Below are 23,910 nucleotides of genomic sequence, written 5' to 3'. Positions count from 1 at the left end.
AGGAGAGCAGGGTGTCGCTGCGAAGCATGTGCTGGCAAGACGCAGGAAGATCCTGACATGAGAACATTTCTGGACAGAATCTGAGCTGGCAGGGATCCCTGGACACCCAGGGCAACTGTGTCTGGAACACAGAGGCTCCAACTTCTCATCTGAACAAATGACATGGCACCCAAGGAAGCTAAGGTCCTTAGGCCAAGAGCCCATGGAAAAACCAAGGGCATTCCTATAATAGAGGCACAGTTTCCCTGTGTAAGCACTGTTCACAAGCAGAAATAAACTTCGCAGAAAGGACGGGGGAGAAGAGCTTTAGCCGGAGCATTACAGGAAAGCCATAGCGAACTGTTTGAAAGGCTCAGTGGAGGGGTAATGAGAGGAAGGGGAGAGGAAGCATGCCTCCTGGCAGGGACAGGACTGTCCCTGTGTGGGACTGTCCCATGAGACAATAAGAAGAAGGCTCCAAGAGATCAAAAAGCCACATGTTAAGGATGTCAAATATAGGAAAAGAACGTGTCAGCCCTGCCATCAGGGTTGAAATATCATTCTCAGAGAGAAAGGTCAACAGGCCCAAAAAGGTACAAAACATTTTTTTCCAAAGGGTTCCCCACATGCGTTGCCAGGGGCCCCACATTCTTGTCCCATCAGCCTTGTAAGCTGGTTAAAGGGCTTTCTGCTGACAGCCTCGCTCTCTTCCCTGAAGTTGCCCCTTCCTCTTGTCTTCCCACATCAAGTGCAAGAAGCAAACTGCTGTTTGTATCAATATGCGATGTGATGTGTAGAACACCGCAAATCCCAGGTCTCTCAATATCAAATGCTCGGTCCCACCACACGGTGTTCACTAGCCCCTCCACCTGTGCTCTAACTTTGCAATAGAAGTTCCCAAGAGCATGGAGGAATGCTCTCTACAAATTCCACTTCAACATCAAGGTGAATGCGCTGCTGAGGATGGTAAGTGCGCCGATCCAGAGAAGGGCAGAAGTGATCTGCCAGCGATGACCAGGATACCAGGCAGGTGGGGACGTCCCTGCGCCACTTCCTGGTCAGAGGGCTGATTTCACTCGATTCCAAAGGCCTGTCTTCATCAGGAACCATGAGCTTCATGGAGCCACAGACCGTGTCACCTTCAAATCACTCTATCCCAGATATTGGCATGCCCATGAGCACTCTGATGGTTGACAACAATTATTTTATTTTTGATGAATGGTAAACCAGTGAGAGAACCGAGAAACTTTTCAAATCCAGAAGGAGGAGAATGGGAAAATCTACAAGTATGGAGACCCAGGGCTTTGGCCAGCACATCGTTTCTCATGGGAGAAAATGGGACCAACCCTACCACAGTGACCTGAGATGACAAGCGACTGCAGTTACAGACTGCAACACCTTCTGCCTCCGGGGCCTTGGAAGGAAGTCGGGGAGGATCTGAACACATCGGAGAATTTCTCAAAAGTGAAACAAGACCTCAGCATCCATTTCTACCCATGCCTTTGGTGCAGAAATATCAGCTACCATGGACATTCTCTACATTGCTCCCTCGCTACTGGTGAGCACCTTTCATTTTCCCTCCTGCCTCTTTCCTAACCCGTGGCACATTTGGTTCAATCATGTCTTTTCTGCATCTCTCATCATGGGAAAGTTTGACCAAAATGTTCAGCTCACAGTTAACAGTGTTCTGGTAATGAATTAAGAATTCACTGTAAATGCAATGGGAAGGCTTTCCAGAGTATAGTGAGAGATTTTCATGGCAATTAGCACTGATTTGCACTACAAGAATTAAAAAAGAAAACACCGAAAAATTGTTTTGAAGGAGAACAAAAAAAGCTAGTCACACATACACAACCGAAAAAAGGCTTCCAGCACTGGCTGCAAATGATACCATTGGATGACAGAAGAAACACACCAGATTAGCCAATTAGCATTCACCCAAGAAAAGCAAATGCTTTGGAGAGAGGGGGGCGAAGCAGCTCATCAACAGTAATATCAACTTTACAATAGCTCTGGCAGTTTATCTACCCAAAGCAAGGGCTGCCTCCCCACGTTTTTGTGACCCTCTCAACAATTCTGGGGGGGTGGGGGGGAGAAATGTTAGTTCAACATTATCGCCAGCCAGAATATGGCTCTATTTATGTGACAAGTTGACAACATACAATTTCATGCTTGTTGAACTGATCGGTGTTATATATTCACTGTGAATATTATGAAGCTTCACCATTATAAATATGAAACGGTATACACTTATTCAAAATAACTCCAGCAGTGGCAATTTATAGCTTGGTTGTTTGTGTTCTTAGGAGGTCCAAATGCCACCTTAAGAAGCTGCAGCGTGCAGAAACAGATGTGCAGTGTGACTGCGACCAAAATGGATTGACGATGACCTATGTGAAAGCAAGCTATTACATTTTGGTCTGCATGGCAGCTGACACCGGTTTGTATTTAGATATGTGACTGTTGGGAACACTGTGTCCTTAAAGCTCTGTTTAAACATGGGCCAAGGCATTTGTCTCCTGGACTAATTATTTTACCACCCTTCTATGGCAAGTATCACTTTTTTTTTCCCCTTTAGAAAAAAGGAATGTGAGTGTGTATGCACACACACAGGCACACATTTTCATGGTGCCGTGTAAAGTTACAAGTACTTTAAACCTTGGTCGTGTCAGGTGAATGTTGGCAAAAGCTCTCGAATGCCTGCATAACAGGATTGTACCACTTTCTTGATCAGGTGCCTGGGAACAGGACGAGGCCACAAACCATCAAATCCTAAGTGGCCCCAGCAACTGTTTTTGGTCAGATTTTTCCTCCTTTTCTCTTCCCCCAACCCCCTGCCCTTTCTTTCTCTTAGCAGGCTTTCACCAATGTGCAAGTGTTTACTCCCACAAGGACACATTTGGAAGAGAGGGGAACAATACAATTTATCCAAATGTGGAAGGAATTGAAGGAACCAGGCACCTTGCTCAAGCTAGATATAAAAAATTTGCATAAGTAGTTTTCCAAGGACAGGGGAGCTATTGGGAACAAAATTAATTGCTTATATTGTATGCAAGGGTCCCAACCTTGACCGAGTGTGTGGTCCCTTCCCTGCTCCTCTGTTACCTAAGTACACCCAGAAAGTCCTGTGAAGGAGCTCGAATTAGTTGCCCTCTGCAGGTAGACCTAAAAAGGTTATGGTTTACTAATTTATTATTTAATTGAATTATTTATTTTTAGGGAGACCTATCAAAGTTATTGTTCACCCAAGAGTCTTCAACATCTTTATTTGACTCTTCAGAAAAATAAATCCAAAACAGCTGAAATACAGATGAAGTTGTTCCAGGGTTTCTGGTCATTCTTTTGCCTCCTTTTTGTTTGTTTGTTTGTTTGCTTAATATTAGGTGACAACCCTAGCTCGTGTTTTGAAATCTAGCAAAGGATTCAATTACCAGAATCTTGGATCACTTCTGAGACATTTTGATTATAGTGTTTAGGAACTTCCCCATCCTAACAAAGTTCACTACCCAAAATCTGCCTTTCTCTCTAGTTTTCCTCTTGGACTAAAGTCAAGGTGTTGTCGGTCTGTCTAGTAAATCCAACTCACACGATAACATAATCACATACATTCATTTCTCAGGGACCTTGGCGGTTCTTATCTCCTTGCTTTTATGATCTCCTAGGAACAGCCAGGAATAGCAATCTGCAGCCTGTTTGTAAAGCCATCTTAGTCTGAACCTCGCCTTCTCCTCTTTTATCACACGGCCGGATTCCGCAGCTAAATCCCACTCACCCTGGCAAAATTTGCTCTGAGCTCCATTTCAGAATAATGTAAGTAGTCTCTGTGTGTGTGGAACACATCAAAGGTGTCACAGAGGGCAATTATCATTTCAATGAACTATTCATTAATAGAAGATGGTGTGTGTGCTTAGCTTAGATGTATTGATATGCTGCCCACTGTACACGATATAGCCTGCAGCTACCAAGTTCATGGTCATCAGCATGGCAGACAGGCCGCTCCGCAGTTCACATGGCCCCAGTTCCTCTCTGTGCTTGGCTCAACTTTATTTTACCACTATATCACCTAGAACATTAAACGCAGTGCTCAAGCTCTGTGTTAAATCACAATTGTTTCCTATTAAGTGTTCTGAGCTACCCATTTTTATTAACCGTTATTTATTAAATCCTTAATAACATAGATAAAATAGTTAGTTAATTTGTGTGTTGAGCCATGGATGTTAATTTGTAAACATAATAACATACTGCAATCATTTGCATAATAGCATTTTAATCTTTTTAGTAAAAGCTGTAATTCCCTACAAAGTACACTGCAGTAGAAGCTAAGTGACTATTGGTAATAATACAAAAGGCCTGAAAATTCTGATCCTATTATGGTGTTGGAACATACCCAAACTGCTTCCATAATCTCTGAAATGTTACTGTTCTCTGATTTAGGTGTCTGTGTCAAGAATAAAAATGAAGTATAACTGCTAGCAGTAGACTATTTCCTAAGTGTAATTTAGTATTCACTAAGCACCGGCACTTTGCAAATAGCTCTGAGGCTTTCCTTCAAAGTTCCGAGCTCCAGCTACGCCTACGGAGGGAGGAACACCAAGGAACTGGCTCTCCACCCTGTGGTGCCAAAGACCGGGCTCTGATAAACCGTGCTGATTTGGCACAAGGCAGGGCACCGGCCACCAAAGATTTGGCAACTGAGTCTTCTCCTTCCTCCTGCCCTTCCAGCCTGCTTGGACCCCCTTGAAGTGACTGCCACCCATGGAGCAGAAGTTTGGGAGAGATTGAGAAAGTAGGAGAAATACTTAAGGAAGTTACTTCTGGGGGAGAGGGGGAAAACTATCTACAGGGGGTTTGGTATCTAGAGCCCATTAACACCAATCATGAGACTATCCAGAAAAAGAAAAAGAAGGTAGTTGTATAAAAGTCAGGCCAAGTCATTTTACGCAAGATCTGGTAATTCATTAATCCATCCTGTCACAAACCTTGAATGAATAACTTGCAGTAGTAATGGAGATGGGCAGGACTATAAAGTATTAGTGTTTAGAATCTGAAACTATGCAAGTTATTACATTATTTTGGACCAGAAAAAGGCACAAAAGTATCTCCTATCATTGTTTTGTGACAAATGACGTCATGGATAAGAAGTCATTTGTCTTCATAAAATGTTGCTCTTGCCAAGAATCTGAATGTGTATTTCATTGTGTTATCTCTCTCTCGCCCCTTTCCCTTGCTCTCTTTCTAGCTGCTTGTAATTCAGCATCGTTAAGCAGGCCCCGGTAAAACACAGCACCCAGCTCTGCTTTCAAATTCTAGACCTCGATGCGTACTGAGTTGACAGTAACCTGAGAGGTTAAAGAAGAAGGGAGAAGAGGGTCCTTACAAAATGGTTTTACACCACAGGCGATTCATGTCATAAAAGCCACAAGAAAAGTTTCTGCTGCTAAAAGAATAGGTGCATAATTATAGGGACAAATTAACCTTGTTAAAAATGTAAAGCTGGGGTATGGAGCACAGAGGGAGCGATTTGGCTTAACAAGGCAGTCTCTCGTGTTCATCTTTTTATCTGCTTTGTGTGTTGATCTCATTCAGAGGTGAGCCATCTGCTGGGCTGTGTTTCCACGACATTGTATGTAGACAGGGGACAGAGACAAATAGACACAGAATATGTATAAGGTTACCACACCATTGCTATACAAACAGACAGTCTGTCCCATGCAGCATCCTGATTCATGATTACTTTAATGGAGTCTAATATCTTTGAAGTAAATCAAGAGGCAATGAACCACTCTTTCCCTGATTCCTCTCCAAGTTTTCCTCCTTGTGAATGTGAGTCTGCATTTTTCTGGCCTCAAAGATATCCAACTGGAGTGATTTTTATTGAGATGACCTCGTGGAGAGTCCAGGAGGTGGGAAAAGCCTAGGACAGGCCCCTAAAATGGTTCACCAATTTCTTGCAGTGCCCAGAGTATCTGCCACAAAATAGTTGGTCTATACCCAGAAAAACACAAAACAGTAGGTTCTACAATCAGTGTGCCTAATCAAACATACAGATTCTCACTTTCCAAAACTGCAAATGGCTAAGAACTGGATCGACTTCCATGAAAAAAAAAAAAAAAAAAAAAACCACAGCAGGCAACCTCATCTCTTATAACCACAACCTATATTCACTGAAGCACCCGCCAGGAAAGTTCGTGATGGTGAGAGATGGTCATGTAACCAGCACCCTGTGACTTGCTATTTATTCGTAGGGGTTGATGCCAATAGACATAACGCCATGGGTCAGGACGCCCAAGCCATATTTTTCCAGTGGTCAGCATAATGGCGGGGAAGAAAGAGGGTGATAAACCAGATGTTCCCAAGATAAGGCAGATGTTATCAAGCCAAGAAGTCTAAAGCCGCCTTTAACAGAGGTGTGATGAACACACACACACACACACACACACACACACACACACAGAGGAACAAAACTATTTCGACTCCCCGCAAGATAAGCCGACAGGAGAATGTGCAACTAAGCAGCACACAGGCTGGGTCAGATCATTGCTCCCTGATTTGTGACTCTCCGGGATGAGCATCTCGCTGATTTATTCCCAGAATTTGGAATTTTGTGGTAGACTACAAATGCAAAGATAAGTACAACATAAATTTTTTAAATACTCCATAAGTCTCCATGAGTTTCAACATTCTTCAATGTTCTTATGTTACAGCCAATTATCTCCCCACTTAAATGGCTATTATTTTCTAACTTGAAGTCTATGTGCTCCATAAGTGTCATTACCAAGTGTGGCAAAAATCTGGTGGTGGGCTGTAAATTTAATTTAAATGACAAACATTTATTGATTGCAAATTGGAAATTCCAGAAATCTTGCCAAAGCGATTATTACAAATTAACTTAGTCTCTCTACATAACAGAGGAGAATTTATGCCTCTGATGATTGCATTCAGGTGAGATGGTTTCTACACACACTTCATTTGCTCTGTTTGTTTTGTTAAAATTCCGAGAGGTTTGCCATTCATAGAAAAGTCTGTCTGACCGAGGCGCAGTTAGAAGCAGGAATTCATTACCATGGAAGGCTGCAGAATTTCCTCCAAGGAGACAAGTGAGAAAAAGCAGACACCATGCAAATTGGTGGATTGGGTTAAAAATGTTCTGCCCGAGGCAGCAGGGAGATGGAGAGCCCCTTTGTAAAAGGATTCACGAGTCTAAGAAAGTACTTCAACTCCTGAAGGTGGGCAGAAACTTAACCAGGAAGCCAGCCATGGAGTTCTGATTCTCTTCGGAACATTTTTGAGTTAGCATTCTTTTCACCTCCCTCCCTAACCCAACTCATATTCATCAGGGCTGATGGAATTTTCCTTCAAGGTATTTCAAGTCTTTGTTCCCTAGACACTATCCTTTCTGCTGTCACCTTGTCCCTTCCCTGCACCTGCCTTGCATAGGGTTGGGAATGTGGCTGGGCCTGCTGTCTTATTTTCCTTACTATCTGCTTGACTATAGTTCTTGCATCTATTGGAATTATCACTCTTAAGTACCAGCTCCATTATATGACTTTGCTGCTTAAAAAAACTCTCTAAGGACACCCTAATTCTTACTTTCCATAGAAACTCTAAACATTTTTAACTGGGTTCTCATGCCAGCTTATATTTTGTACCCACCCCAAATCCAAATGGTGGTGGGCTGTAAATTTAATTTAAATGACAAACATTTATTGATTGCAAATAATAAATCAATATAATTGCTAATGTATATTTTAGTTTGAGTAAACCAAGCTCCTCATCTCCTGACTCCCTCTATGAAAACATTTCACTCTAATTCTCTTATCAGCCTTGGTGACATTATTCTTACCAATTCCCTCCTTAGCTAGGACACACACACACACACACACACACACACACACACACACACAGAGTCTTGCATTGTTTGCTAATTGTTTCACATTTTTTTCATTAGGAAACAGACCGTTGGTGCTTTATAGGTAATCTTCACATTACATAATGCAGTTCATACCATTAAAAATACATGATGGTCAACTCATTCATTATGCTGCACATATTTATTGAGTGCTTTGTGCTATTTTCTAAGAAAATGTCTAGGAAAATGTCAGTGAATAAGACAAACAGGTTCCTGCTCCCCAAAATGCTCACAGTCCATGGAATAGCCAAGATTGTTTTGAATTTTCTGATAAGTACAGCATATATGCTCATTTTAGAAAGAAACCAAATATAATTGAAAGTCTAGCGAAGGAATGTAGAATCTATATTTCTATCAAGATGATCAAATATTCTTGAAAGCTTTAAGCCAGCATTCCTTTGGTGGCATACAGAGGATAACTTACAGACAACTAACAGGACACTGCTCCCCACTTTTTGTCCTGAAAACGTTCACAGTATCAGACCTTACAGAGAGTTGAGTAATTGCCCAAGGGGAGTGCTGGCTACAGCTGTGAGTCCTTCTCTGGCCACTAACAAAGGCAGGCTTCAGAACATACTATGAGATAAGGACATTCCCATTCACCTTGTTCTAAAGAATCCCAAGTAGCTGCATTCTTAAGTAAGAATGAATGAAAGGTGCCCATTAAAGCAGATGTTAAAATAAAGCAGGGACAAGTTGGCTCACGGGGACCCAGAAGGGTCACTGTGTTATTTAAACTAACCCATATGCCACCCATCTCTACACAGTGCCATGTGGTGAAAACAGTCCTTTATTCTCCTCCTTCAAACAAAGCACAAAGGCAAGACAGGGAAGGAAGTTATGTTGCAATATTTCTGAAACATAAATCTTGCTCCCAGCCAGTCCAGGGACGGTATCCTGTTTTCCTGACACTTGGGTTGGATTCACTGGAGGCTGCACCACTGGGCCTCGTGTCCTGTTTTTCTAAGTGGCTTCTGAATCACACCTGGTTACCTGCATTTGCACATCTAAACACAGGTTGTGCAAGCAGAGAGCGCTGTTTGTGTGTACAGTTATTCAACCCACGTGTACAACTGCGTATTGGCACACCTTGCTCCCACTCAGGAATCCACTCCTTCCTTACTTGTGACATTCAATGCCATCCTTTTTGCCCCCTCCTGCTAACATTACATAAAAATTAAACTTAGATTCAAAGGTATGGAATAAGCCAGACGAAGAAATGCCTAGTTACTCCCAGGATTTTAACATTCTGCGTTTAACATTCTACTGTCTGTAGCTCGAAATGTCCCTTTCTTTCTGCTTTGATTTGACTTCAGAAACCCGGTGCCAGTGGTGCCATCCGTGAGTCAGGGGAAAGGGTGCAACTCTAGGGCCTTATTTTATTCTCAGGATGCGAGGTAGAGACCGCCTGTTATTGGCAGATCAGAGGTGGCAGAGACCGTGACTGTTTTTGGCTTGCTCAGTACAAGGCCTTCACAAATGTGATGAGGCAGGGTTTTGGGAACTGGAGGGAAGGAAGCACAGGTTGAAGTCCGCGGTGGGAGGTTTAAAGGCACAGGCTCTGAGAACTGACTTCATGGAACATGCAGCACAAAGCCTCGGCCACTCAAGGGTTATTTTGCTGCAGATGGTCCTTCTTCACAGGAGAAGACACAATTTTAGAATTCCACCTAAGCCCAACGTGCCCGTTTTTCCCCCCATTAGAGGAAAAGATGTCTGAATTTAGCACTAGAGGGCAAAGAGTAGAGGCACGGGCTGTACGCAAATGCTGGGGAAGCTGCTGCTGTTTGCCACGGTGTTGCTACATATGGCCTTACCCTTTGCACAGACAAAGAAGAATGGGTCCTGTGACATCAGAGAAAACTCTGAGGGGGGTTTATCTAAACAGTCACTTTCGCTGTCTGTCACCAAGAGAATTCCTGACATATCAATTCTGAGGTCCCAGGCGTCTTGATTATTTTGTCTGGCTTCTGATTCTTCATTCCCTATTTACCTGAACTGTATTTTGTCTGGGAAATCTGACCAATTCATCTTCAATGTTTCATGGAGGGAACTTTCAAAGACTTTTTTTGTTTGTTTTTTGGTGTGCCGGATCTCTCAACTTTAGCAACGTTGTCACGTGCAGCCAAATAGTTCTTCATTGTGGGGCTGTTCTGTGCATTGTAGGATATTTAGCAACATCCCTGGTCCCCTCCCAGTAAATGCCAGTAGCAACCCCTGCCCCTAGTCCCGACAATGAAAAAGGTCTCCAGGCATCGCTAAATGTTTTCAGGGGGCACAAAACTGCCTTTAGTTGAGAACCACTGGGTTAAAATAACCTAAGGATAGATTAAAATAAATGAAACTGGTGTCTTAGAGCACTGAAAATAATTCAATCAGTGGTATAAACTCATATAGGAAAACACAAAAGTATGTCTTTGCATAGAATAAGCATCTATAGATGACAAACTAGTTACTGAACCAAGTGTCCCAAGGTGTAAATGAGGTCTACCTCATGCAGGGGCTACAGCATGAAATATGGGGACGCAAGGTCATGGAGAAAGTTGTCTTTTTTGAAACCAGCCTACCAGGGAGGCATTGACTACCATGCCACCCCACCACATACACCTTTTATTTATTCCAGAACCACCTTCTACAAAATGCATGGCATTCACCCAATACGGAATAGCTGATTTTCAGATAAGAGTCTATAGAGATGGACATTTTCAAAAGTACTGTTTATTTAATGCAGCATGACTTAAAATGAGCCTGCAACCTGACAAGTGTACTGAATGAGGAATGTTCATTTTACCAGTTCTAACCAGCCATGTCCTCACATGAACTCTCTAAGACCCGGCTGAGAAGCCTGGGAAAGTGTAACTAACCACAGACCTTCAGAATTTCCTCCCCCGTATTCCTCCTCCCCAGCCCTGCCTCCAGCACCTTAAGGCCTCTTCTCAGGCCCACGTAAGGCCCCAGACGTATTACAGAATCTGAGCCATCGGCAGAACCTACAGCCACCTCAGCTGACCAGCTCTCCCTGCTCATGTCAACCAACACTGGGAGGAAAGATTCTGTTCTATTTTTAAATATATTGAGCAAAGAAACAGCTTGATATGTCTTTGTAAAGGATGGCTGTCACCCAAATTCACTGTTACTCTATTTTTATAAATGATATCGACTTTAAAGTCAGATAAAATGAGGGGTTCAATTCCCAGCTCTTTATTTGTCAACTGTGTGACTTGGGGAAAATCACTTCACCTCCCTGAGACTCAGTGTCTACTGATGTAAAATGGAAATGGCAATATCAGTGCCTAAGCAATGGGCTGTTTTGAGGGATGAGTCAGATGACATACATCAAGCACAAGTGTTCCAAACTCTGGCCATTTTGTTATTACTAAGATTGTTATTAACATGTCTATATTCACCATTCACTCATTATTCAATCAGCGCTTCTATGTGCTCGTTGCTAGAAGCACTCGTTAAATATTATAAAATGGGTTTTCCTAATGACTCGATCTTTCAACCAGATAACATTGAAGTGTAAAAAATATCTCCGCTGCTGGATAAAAATACACTCAAAGTGCTTTAAATGGAGTCCGGCACACAGTAGGTAGAACCTGTTAGCCGGTGGTGGTGCTACCGGAAACGAATAGATTTGATAACTTATATTCAATTTACTTGCTATCGTACTCAATGTTTGTCCTTATAGGAAACCATTTATTCTTGAGTCAGTGAGTACCGATTATGTGAGAAAGAAATTTTTCCTCAAAGTAACACTTTAATAAGGGTGTATTAATATTCTTTATTACAGGGTAGACTTATACTAAGAATATAGAGCCTGGGAGGCAATTTCCACAACTGAAAAGGCAATAAATTTTGACAAATGTATAAGTAAATTTAGAGCAGTTGGGTTTGAAGTTTCCAAGATATATAGACATCAGAGCTATGGTAAAAAATATAATAATAAATTGCTCACTTAATTTAAAAACAAATTAAAGGTAGACATCTAACCCCTTGGTTAAAAAGAAATGTCTTCTTTTGCATTAATTTATATTAGGCACCATTTGCTGTGGGAAAAAGGGATAAACAGGTTTAGACTTTTGTTCTTCTTTGTCACTAATTCTTTCACAATCCCTTAGTGTTTCAACATAGTTTAATGCACTGTGTTGTGGGTCCTTAGCCCCCTAATTAAAAAAAAAAAAAAGTCCATGTGTGTCCCAAACAGTTTTTAACAAAATAGGAAGTGCCTAACGGTGATAAAAAGTCTTTTGAGGACAGCAATATAAGAAGCCATTATGTTTTCAGGCCAATAATAATCGTGTTCGTCTGGCCCAAGCCAAGTTCAGTGAGAAATTAATTTTCACCAAAGGGTGTCCTTACCTCAAATATGTTTGAAGGCTCATTGTTATACTGATTGGATATTATTTCTGATTGGTCACTGCACCACTTGAGTCCACCCAGAAAGCTGTCTGTATCCAAGTCGTTCACGTCGAGTTCAGAAAGGTCAAGTTCAGGAAGATCTGGGCAAAGAGGCTGGTCTTCACCAACCAGAGCAGCACACTGCAGGAGGCAGGAGGAAAGAAAAAACCTTCATTAACTTCAGGAATTTATTAAACTGCAATAGCATGTGAGAGGAATTAAGCCTCGTTAATGCAACGACACCACCAAAGCTGGTTTCCAGGGTTTCAGTCCCTAGAAAAAAAATCCCAATTTCTTTAACGCACTTTGCTCCCAAGGGGTACTTTGCCTGATCCATTCGCTCCAAAATTCTACCTCTAAATCCATGCTTCACAAAACCTTCTCTTCTCTGGTTCTTCCAGTTAGAAGTCAACTAGATTGGTTTGGGCCCCTTTGATAGTCAAGTTTCAAATAATTAGCAAGTTTCAAATTATTTTCTGCTTGACTACATGTAAAATTTCACTCTACCCTTAGAGGATAATCCCTTTGAGGGAGGGATACAGATTTGATTTTACCTTGGAATTGACATCACCGGTAACAGGCACTGAATCAACAACTGCTAAATGAGAACTAGAACATAAGAACCCTACTAGGCAAACTTTCTCCATGTACGCTCCTTTAAACCATCATAATCCATATAATTCATTTAGCAACTAATGATGCCAAGTCCTCTAACTTGTCCATGGTTCTCTTGCATTGTGACTTAAATCTTTTAGTCTCATTTGACTTTTCATGAACTTCTGAACTTCATTTCAAACAGGTCAAAATCAAGTTCCTTGCGATGAAGGATAAAAATCTTATTTTTTTCCTAAAAGATCTTTATATCTTTCACTATGTCTAACACACAAGTAGTGTGTGTGTGTGTATGTGTGTGTGTGTGTGTGAGAGAGTGAGAGAGAGAGAGAGAGAGAGAGAGAGAGAAGAGAGAGAGAGAGAGAGAGAGAGAGAGAGAGAGAGAGAGATTTGGGATCACCTGACATCTGGAAAGAAAAATCACGATAGCATATCACAACCATATTATTTTTTATCATTCATGTATTCCTAAACCATAAGAGAATTCCAAGCAACTTTTCTTTGGCGTTTCAAAACTGATGTTGATATATTAATAGGTTTAAAATATGCTCTACTGTGGCTGGGCTGCTTGTCACCAAGGCCACATTAGACTGGCATAGTCTTTCACCTCCTTGCATGGAGGAGGTGGTCTTTCTACTGTCCCTCACTGTGGCTTTGGAGGAAAGTGGACCCCTTCACCAAAGAGGTCGTATTCTAATCTCGAACTGGCCATCTGACCGCTATTTCCTCACTGCACACGATGCAGAACCCCGCCGAAACTTCCTACTGCAGGGATCTCGTGATGCCAGACACATGGGAGTCTATCCGACCGCCCGCCAAGGTGTCTAAACCGGCAGGCACCCACTCTGAAGTGGCACCCTCCTGGCCCTGCCTTCAGAGGTCTGAGAGACGCTGTGAAGTCGTTCACATCCAGGCAGTGGTTGGGCATCAAGCTGAAGATCCTGCTTGACATTTAGATTTTGAATAAAATAAGTTGTATGCAGATCCTGCTCTCGAGCACCCCTGTCGTCCCTGGCAGGCGGCATTACACAGGTTGCATGCAGCAGCGTGATCGGAGGAAGCAGCTACTGGGTAATGGAGCCAGCAGTGGGGCCAGGGGAGGCAGGAAGGTGCCTGGAAATCCCTAAGACCCCAGGCCCCAGGGTGATCCCACAGGGCACTGCGCACAGAGGCAATGCAAAGAAAGGGCCCTCCTCTCCACATCAGAACTCTCTCCTTATCATTTTATTGGTCTTCCCTTTTTTATTATTCGAGGTAGGCCAAAGTTACAGGTCAGTATACTCGACGAGGGTGATATGTGAGCGGAGGCTGGGCTGAAGTGATTTCATTCTGGTGCAATGTCCATGGTTTGTTTTGGGTGTAACACTTCCCTCACTGCTTATCCTCTAAGCACAAACACACCGTGTTAACCCTTCCACACCACGACCAATTCAGAGACCAGGGGAGAACTTTTTCAGTGGTACAGAAACTACTAGGATTTCACTGGGGGATAGTCCTTAAACACACACACACACACACACACACACACACACAAAACAAGAGAGCAACAACGAAAATTAAAGTTAGGAAACATCAGATCTCTATATCTGGCTCAAGTTCCCGCTGTGCAGAGCAGGACTTAGAAACCTGCTCTGGAATGCTGAGGTGTCTGTCCCACCAACTGGGGGCAACCCCTTGCTATCTTTCTCTTTAACTGCCCTCGCTAGCCATGGCTCGTTCAAAACCCTTCGACCTTTCATAAATATGCATTCTTAAGTTACTTTTGAAAACCATGAAAAAGATCAGATCGATTTTTTGGGTGTGTTTTACTGTGCTGTCATTCACCTACTTCTTCCCTTTCCTCCTCCCCTGCCCCCCTTTCTCATTTTCACTTTTATGTTATGATTGAAAAATGAGCCCGTGCTTTTGCCACTGTTGACATGCTCATAAAATCAGTGCTTCTGAATGGGGCATTCTCCTGACGATCTAAAACACGTTAGCGGTAGCAAGTGTTCCTGTTATTCATTTATGTGTGGCTCTTGGAGGGTGCCGGACCTACCAGTCCGGGCCCTGTAGCTGTCCTCCTCTGCCACGCTGCTATTTACCGCTTCCCTATACATCTGTAACAGGTGTGCTTTATGACAGGGAGGGACCCACACGCTCCTGGCTCTGCAGCTATGACAGCTATTTCACTACCGTAGCTTGAATTTTATAAGAAGATTTAAGAGGATAAAGCGGTTACTAAACACAAAAGGCTAATTATTGTACGTTATTTCACCCCAACAGACTTTTCTCTTAGTTAAGGAGCAGACAATAAATTAGCTTAACTGCACTGATGATAATGAATCATTATAATTAAGTATAATTCTCCATTAACCTTTCGGAGGTTTTCTTGTGCCGTGGATGGTAAATTTTAAAGAGAGAGAGAAGAAAGGGTGGACTTGGCCACATTAATTATATTAATGAAAAAAGAATCACACTTCTTTAAAAAAAAATTAGTCAAGACAGGGGAGAGGGGACAGGGAGGGGGCAGTTCAGAATGACAGTCTTAGCAAGTGTATGTCATGTGAATCGTCTCTATCCATCTCAGTAACCTTATTGCACATCATCTCGTATTAAACTGTGAAACACCGGGGACTCGGAGTAGCCGTAGCGATTCAGGCCTTTATTAACCAACGCGCTGTCCTGTCATTATGTGCAAAAGGGCATCATACGTTTTAGGATGACAGCAAACATTAATGATTCAAAAAATGAAAGCTGCCTACGCTACCTGCTGCTGGTAATATGTCAGACTGGCGGAGGTGATTCCCAGAGCTGCCGTGGCCAGCGCCAGGCTCCCAGCCGCTTGCTGCCTACCGTGCGACGGAGAAGTGACCGGCCAGTCGCAGCCAACCGACAACTCAATCCCCGGCTGGACAATTAGCCTGAGACCTCACCTCCTCCTCGAGACAAAAAGGAAAGGGCCACTGTCCTACATGGTTCTGTCGCTTGTTTAAAATGACTCCAGGAATTCCAATGATTAAAGCAAATCGGCCGTGTTTCTATATGATCTCGTTCCCCCATCCACTCTCCCAGCAGCATCAGGAATAATACATGATGGAAAAATGAAACTACAGCAGCTGAGACCCACGGTGCTGGCCAGACAAGCACCCACAGGACATGCCAGCTACTCCAAGACAATTAGGACTTTGACGCCACTTAAAACCCTGACTCATAATAGCTCCAGGACCTATGAATTATCCATATCTATCCCGCCTTCCTGAGAAATCACAACATCAGAATCATTGCAATCCGCAAATATGACCTGCCAAGGCAGGGCGGGCACACCGAGCCCACATTTGCAAACCCAGCAAAGAGTTAAGAATCCAGGGCATGCCTGGCTAGATAGGAAAAATGCACTCGCAGCCGGCCTGGGCCAAATTATTTTCACTTTAGATGTGTATCGCTGCACCACATGAACATCTTATTTAATCAAATCACGTGTGGCGCTCGACCCTCCCCCTTACCCTACGTGCCCCCAGCTACCCAGAGGAAGCACTCGCAGTCCTGTGCCAGGTTCATTGTTCGCTGCTCGGATCCCCCGTGCACCTCAATTCGGTTCCATCGCACCAGAGTCCACAGAAAGTTTCACTTGTTTCCCAAGTTGCCCAAACTTTCCGAGAACATTGCACTGTGCGGAATGCAAACATGCCAGGTCCTCGACCCCCCACCAGTCACTCCAGACTCCAGAGATTACGAGGAAACGGCTTGCTTTCTCCCCCGGTATGAATTGTAGCCAGCAGAGACCGTGGAATTGATGTATTGCCGTCTATTTTTACACAAGCAGCGAGCAGCTCCACACACAGTCCTGCATAAACTCTATTCTCTCTCCGGCTTCAGGCAGCTCTCCGTGGTACAGCGAGATTTAACCATTGGCTTCCCTGCCACCGATGCTAATGGAAAACCTTGCACCTTACTTTTTTTTTTTTCTTTCTTTCTATTTGCTGGCCAAACCTTTCAACCACACACACAGAGGAGTTTTAAAGGAATCAGCTTCGTTGTTCTGTGTTCTGTAAGCAAAGCAATCTAAAATAGCCCAGCAGGATTATTTAGGATTTTTTGAGTTTTCTGTCGGATGAACACAGAGACATGAGAAGAAGAAGAAGAAAAAAAAAAAAAATCCAGACTGGAGTCAAAACTGACTCTATTTGAGCACATCCATTTTAATATTTTTATCTTCATCTTATTATAAATAGAAATGGCATTTTTCCAACCAGGCCACTAAATACCACTGGAAAGACTTCAGCTTTCTGATTCATATCAATATCTTAGAGCATAAATATTGCATATGAGTAGAAACAGAGCCAAAGGCACATGGAAAGAGTTTCCAACTGCAACAGATACGGATGACAGCAGCTAAGCTTTGATTTGCTCGTGGCATCCTAGAGCCACCTTAAAATAGCAAACTTATTGGAGTTAAGATAAGATTAAGATTCCTTTCCAAACGCTCCTGCCCGGACTCCTTTTCTACCACCCCTCTTCTCCCAGGCCCTTCCCCCCTTACAGGAATAATTGCATTGCGAGGAAAGCTTCAGTCCTGGCTGCAATGCCTGCCGAGCCCAGCCCCAGCTCACCTCGATGTCACTCCATACAGAGTCCTGGTTGCACATGTCCCACGCCATCCAGCTCCTGAATGACGCCAGTCAAGCTTTTTCAACTCCAATTCACAGGGACACAGAGCACACACTCATGCAGGCAACCAGCCCCTTACTGAGAGTGAACTGAAGGCACCTGTCTTACTACAGTCCCCAGTCACATGACAAAGCTATTAAAAAGTAGGCTGGGCTGTCACTCACCCAGCCTCCCTTCTCCTGTGCAGCTTGCTGCTCAAACTCGTGACGTCACTCAAAGGCAGCCCTCTGCCTCAGTGAAGTAAGGCTTAAAAAAAAAAAAAAGAAGAAGAAAAAAAAAAAAAAACGGAAAGAAGAAAGAAAGGAAACACTTGGACTTTTGGAGGCTTTGAGCATCCTGCTGCGATTAAAGCCAGCTTTGAATGCCACAGACTCTAAACAGAGCCCTGGCCATATAATAACTAAAATCCCCTGCAATCTTTTTTTAATTTATTTTCCTTCCAAAACAAGCAAGGGGCAAAGCTCCCTGTTTCAAGACAGAGTAACTATATTCTTAGCTACAACGTGTACTCCCCAAAAGGACTAGAATCCTAAGAGCTCCGTTTGGGACTAAAACAAGAGCTTATCACATGATGCATTTTTTATGAGACATTTTCTAATTGTGAGAAGTGTTGGAAAGCAGAGAATGGGGCATGCATGTTTTTTTGGCTTGTTTAATCAACAAAACAGCCGGTATTTGTGAAGATATAAACAAACTCCTCCGCCCAGAAATTGGCTGTCCCCGTGGCAGGAACACCAGCGCCTGAAGTGTCACTGCAGTTTGATATGCTCCTTATAAGGAGAACAGGCAACAAAATACCACCCTTTCGGGTCCCTTCTGATCCTTTCCATTTCTCTCCTAGGCTCCCAGAAAACAAGTGTTAGTAAATACAGCCAGGGTTGCTGTGCCCAGATCAGCTTAGTTTCTGGGCTCCTTTTTTTTTTTTTTTTTTTTTTTTTAATACATGTAGCATTTCCTCTCTGACTGCCTTAGGGTGCCTTTTTGAATAAACACTGGATTCCAACCCCACTGCCCTGGGTTGTGCAGTTTGCATTCGAGATAAAGAATGTCCATGGAGTGAGGAAAAATACCGACACGCTATTAGCAGAGATATTCATTTCTTGAGCTTTTTAATTTTTTTTTCCCCCAGCTTCTACCCTGAGACAATGAGGGCTAATGCAGGTCCAACTGTTTTATGATGATACTACACATAGAACATATAACAAACTCAAGGTACCAGACACCAGCGAAAAACACTTTCCATAATACTTCAGTGGTGTGATTTAACCCTTCCACGTTCCAGGCAAATAAACACATGTGTATGTGTTTGTGAATATATATGTTCTTTTATAAAAATCTTAAGCCCAGTATACTTTTAAAATCAGCTCAATTATTTTACTGATAAGTTATCTGAAAAAAGTCCCCAGGTGTCTAAACATAATTTTTAAGCACTATCAACTTAAACTCCTATACTTTTTTTTTTTTTTTTTTTATTTATTTTTTTTTACAGAGAGGAAAGGAGAGGGACAGAGAGCTAGAAACATCGATGAGAGAGAAACATCGACCAGCTGCCTCTTGCACACCCCCCACCGGGGATGTGCCCGCAACCAATGTACATGCCCTTGACCGGAATCGAACCCGGGACCCTTCAGTACACAGGCCGACGCTCTATCCACTGAGCCAAACCGGTTTCGGCAAACTCCTATACTTTTGAGGTTAATTTCATATGTTCTCTATTGTTCATCTCCTTAAGAAGAAAAAAAATGGTAATTTGCTGTAACACCTATTTTAAATATAAAGTTCCTCAAATATTAAAGTGAAAAAAATAAAACAAAACAAACAAAAAAATCAGACTGCTTTCTCTTTCAGACCATATGTATTATAAGAGATTTGTGTACTTCTGAAAACTGCAACAAGTTGCTAGTAGATTCCTGAATAATGCTATCAAATTGACAGTTTGTCATTATTGGACATAAGAAGCTTTGGCACTTTATAGTTAGCAGAATACATTTTACTGGCACATTTTCCTTCTTACAAATAGTGGAAAATTATTGTAGTTTTAATTTTCTAAATCAAGAAAGAACAGGAAAATATAACCTCGGGAAGGATTTTATGCATGCAATTAATGGCATTACTCTGCACTCCCCACAAAAAAACAAACAAACACAACACTAATTTTCTTCAAAATTATATTCTGATTTAATGTAAAACTACAGTAAATTACTAAAATTCATGGGAAAGGTCATTTGCTTTACCCTCAACACAGTCAACTGTGAAATAATATTGGTCAGTTGACCAAGAAGAGTTGATGTTTATTAATTATTATCAAGTGATCCCTGTGTCGTGATATTCTCTGACACTTTCCATTGTGTTCATTGAATGTGAGGCTTCCATTACATCTTTTAAAAATCCCATTCACACCTTTTAGATAAGTTCTTTACACTAGAACATTATGTATTATTGTTTTTGACATTTTTACCTGCTCACATTGTGTTCTTGTGGTTTTCTTATTTGTTTTTTGCCACCCAATTCCACTTTTCCTGAGTCAAATCAGCACATGAAACCAGAGGTCCTTTTATATGTTTTTGGAGAGTTTTTTTTTTTTTTTTTCCTTTACCATCACAAAGAGGGTTAGTAGGAGTCAAATCATTGAAGTGATTTACAAATGACAGCATATTGTATTTTTCCCTCTAATTTCTATTATTGGACCAACCAAAAATAAATAGATTCTTGGGACAAATTGGAGTACCTTCTACTATCTTTTTAAGTCTAAAAAGTACAACTCTAAGGACAGGGATCTTTTATAAAGGTCTCATAATTTGCTTAATTAGCCTTTCAGATTAAAATTTCTCTTCTGTCTAGGTTTTGTTTGTTTTCTCTTTTCTCAGGAGAGCATAAATTGTTAGTTGCTTCCCAACCGTGGTCCTTTCTGACTCCCCAGGCAGTTTCTATATTTAATTGTGTGTTTGCCTTGACTGTTCTCTTCTCCCTCCCCACAACCCTCCTTTCACCCCTTTATCAACTCTGCCTCCAAGATTTCCAAACATTTAGTTTCAATCAACAAGGATCTATTGAGACCTTACTGTGTCTACAGCAAAGCATCGCAAGGACTGCCAAGAAGGCATATGACATGAACACAAGGGAACTCACAATTTTAGGGGGAATGACAGACCTTAAAGACAGAGAATAAGTTGATATGAAAAAACAATGTTCCTTCATGCAATGTCCAGATTTCTCTTCTCCTTAAAACATACCCTATTTAGGGACAAGTTTCTCTCATTAACCACTACAAGTCACACCCAGATCAACCCCATTTTGTCTCAACAATAGAAAGAGGTTTTTATTAACATCTGTTGAGAGCCCATAATGTTTCATATCTACACAGAGTCTAGAATCAACACTGATAAAGTCTCTCCCTTCTATGGTTCAGTTAACATTTCCCAAAGCTCCTACATGGGTAGAGGCAGGAGAATCTATCCTTAGAGTTAATGACAAAGAGAGAAAATAAACCTTTGGAGAATAATTTAATTTAATAGCAAAATGTCTGACCAAGTATATAAGATTTTCATTTCCTTCCCTACTCCTGCCCAAAATGACAGACTTGCCCACCCTCCATATTTCAGACAACTGCCCACTTCTAACACTGAAACACAATCAAACCCAAATACATAGGATTCAAATACCCAGGTAGACAATAGCAAAGACAACTGATTTTTTTTTTGTCATTGTTGCACATAGGTGACAACACAGAATTAAAGAGCTATTAGTATGAGTATCTTTGCCCATCATTAATAAGCTTACAATAAACAATAAAAGAATAAGCTTAAGCTAAAACCTTTCAAGGAAGAAAAACAGAAGAAACAGATACACCAGAGCTTGCATGCGATAGACATTAAAATCAGTATCTAATATACCACAGCTCAATCCATTTTGTCTTTAAAACAACCCAATCAGAATGATCTGTGTACCCATTTTACAACAGAGAAAAATAAGAGCAAGAGTGTTGATAGCGGCTGAAAAGAGCATACAGATTCCTGAAACCCCTTCTAGGAAGAATTAAAGTTTCATACATCAAAATAATATTCATTCCCCCATCAAAAGCACTGCAAAGACTCCTGAGGCAACTTTATATAACTGGAAACATTCCTGGGAATACTGCCTGTCTAGAGCATTCTTCCAGAAAGGAAAGGGATCTTCCAAGAATTGCTAATATTTCTAAAGTTAATCATTACTAACAGGCATTCAATTGCTTGCTTTAAATACTTAGAGGATTTAATTGATCCCAATGTCCCACGTCAGTTTCTGAGCACAGGCTCTGAGCCTCTGGGACATGTTGGAAGCTGAGGCTGTGCAGGGCACCAAAGATGGTAACAAGGTAGGATATTAACAAAACCCTCTGGCCTATGAACACTCTAAAATCAAATCTTATTTTACACAAAAGCACCTTTGGGGAAACAAATAGTCTGTGGGCAGCTGTAATGCCTCTAGCATCCATTTATTTGTTTATTTTTCATAAACTGGAGGTGATAGACAACCTCAGTAACTACCTCTCATCTCCAATAAAAGCTTCTGCAGACCAGCTCTATGCAACTGAGTCAGCCTGCATTTTAATGGGAATCTCAAAATCTACCTTTGGCATTTTTCACATTAAAACAAAAGATAACATGCAAATTAATTCCAGTTGCAGTCAATTGGACTAATCTAAACAGAAAAAAAACAGAAAGCAAGAAGTATGCTTATTAGGCCCACAGATAAGAGATTTAAAAAAAAAAGATGGTTAAAATACAATTTTGTCTGATGTTTAACACTCCCATATTTGTGCATCTACAGACATTTCCATTTACCTTAATTATTTCAGGTTATTTCACCTATAATGAAGTGAGTTATTGATTATTAAGACAAGAAATGTTCAACAGGATTATTTAGCAATGTTTCTTTACTAAAACTGAAAATAAAGCACATCATATTTTATTAAGTTTGGTGCTATTTAAAAATTTTAAGTGCTACTGAACCTAAAAAAAAAAAAAAAAACAAAACAGGGCAGTTCGCTTACTAACAAATATATTTTATCCCCCAATTGCAGTTAGTGAAGGCCAGAAAAAAACTGAGGTACACGAATTCTTATATTTAAAATAATATTTGTTAGTCAAACATTTACCCCTGGTGCTTATTTCTAGAAGTTGGGCCCTAATGAACTTAAGTTGTTGTGATTTTAGGGTAAAAAAATTGTATTTTTCAACTAGTCTCAAACTGGAAGACTTAAATAAGTGAAGCTTTTTTTAATTCTTTTTTTTTTTAAATCCCACTATACAAGCCTTGGGAAAGTTTTGGTTATTTTGCTTTTCTTTGTGTTGTACATTTTTACAACACTTTGATATTTGAATTTCACTCTAGCAGAGCTAATATATATCCTATAACTGTGATGTAGAAAGAAAATAAATTCACATATTGAGAAGCAATTAGCTTAAGGTCTAAGCTAAATTTTGGATGACACATCAAATCTTACTTTATGTTTGCTATAGCCCAAATAGACATGGGATTTTTGAAGTAGAATTCTATACCCAGAAGACCACTTTTAAGACTGACCCCCACACTTACAGCTCAATCAAAAATAGATGTTAGGTGCTACTGGAACAATAAAAAATGGGTACACATTTTCCTAGAGGACAAGCAGGTGATGTGTATCAAGCATGTTTAAAATGGTGATCCCGTGAACCCAGAAATTCTGTTTTTAAAAATTCATATTAAAGACATAACAGAGGGATGTGTGCACAGGCTTTTGGTGTGAGGATTGTCGATGCTATGTTATTTCCATTACTGAGAACTTGAAAGCAGTGCAAATGTCCGACAGTAATGACCTAGTTAAATAAATTATAGAGCAGTGTACTTATTCATAGATATAAATTCACTATGTATGTCCAATAATATCATTAAAACTGTTATAAAAAATATATGTAATAGCATAATGAGAAAATCTTCAAAATATAGTAAGGTTTAAAATTATGTTTGAAAAAACTATAATCAGAACAAATTTATATATAAATATATACACTCAAAAAAAAAAAAAACAAGAGGAAAGAGGACAGGAGATTGTGAAAAGGTTTAATAGTGGCTGATGACATTAGAAGTACTTATTAATTTTCTTTGTGTGTGTGCCCTTCTGTAATTTTTAAGTTTTCTGTGATAAACTTACATATATCATGTGTTTAAAAGAAAGCCATTTCTCTCTATTTCAGCAAATCTAGCATCTCCTCCACTCAGGCTCCTGAGCAGCTCTGGGGAAGTTCCTACCTGGCCCTTTGGAACCCTCTGAGCCCTGAATTATGGGGAGAGGGAAGGTATTAACCACTATTAGCTTCCCTCAAAGATGGGCCTATGCC

At 41.2% G+C, this 23,910-nt stretch overlaps 1 protein-coding gene across 3 annotated transcripts in view; it reads right to left on the bottom strand.

Annotated features, from left to right (window-relative positions):
• The window catches only part of PPARGC1A (PPARG coactivator 1 alpha), a 304,344-nt gene that overhangs the window by 77,725 nt on the left and 202,709 nt on the right, over nt 1-23,910 (bottom strand). For 2 of the 3 annotated variants that reach the window (XM_054724022.1, XM_054724037.1), the window contains exon 2: nt 12,251-12,430. In XM_054724022.1, coding sequence (XP_054579997.1) covers nt 12,251-12,430 — 180 coding nt within the window. Of the gene's footprint in view, nt 1-12,250; nt 12,431-17,493; nt 17,542-23,910 lie in introns of those variants that run through there. The other variant, XM_008140191.3, reaches the window with a different exon arrangement.

Source organism: Eptesicus fuscus, chromosome 2 (genome assembly GCF_027574615.1).
Source record: "Eptesicus fuscus isolate TK198812 chromosome 2, DD_ASM_mEF_20220401, whole genome shotgun sequence".
Taxonomy (NCBI): domain Eukaryota; kingdom Metazoa; phylum Chordata; class Mammalia; order Chiroptera; family Vespertilionidae; genus Eptesicus; species Eptesicus fuscus.
This window is presented reverse-complemented; position numbering and strand designations above follow the sequence as displayed.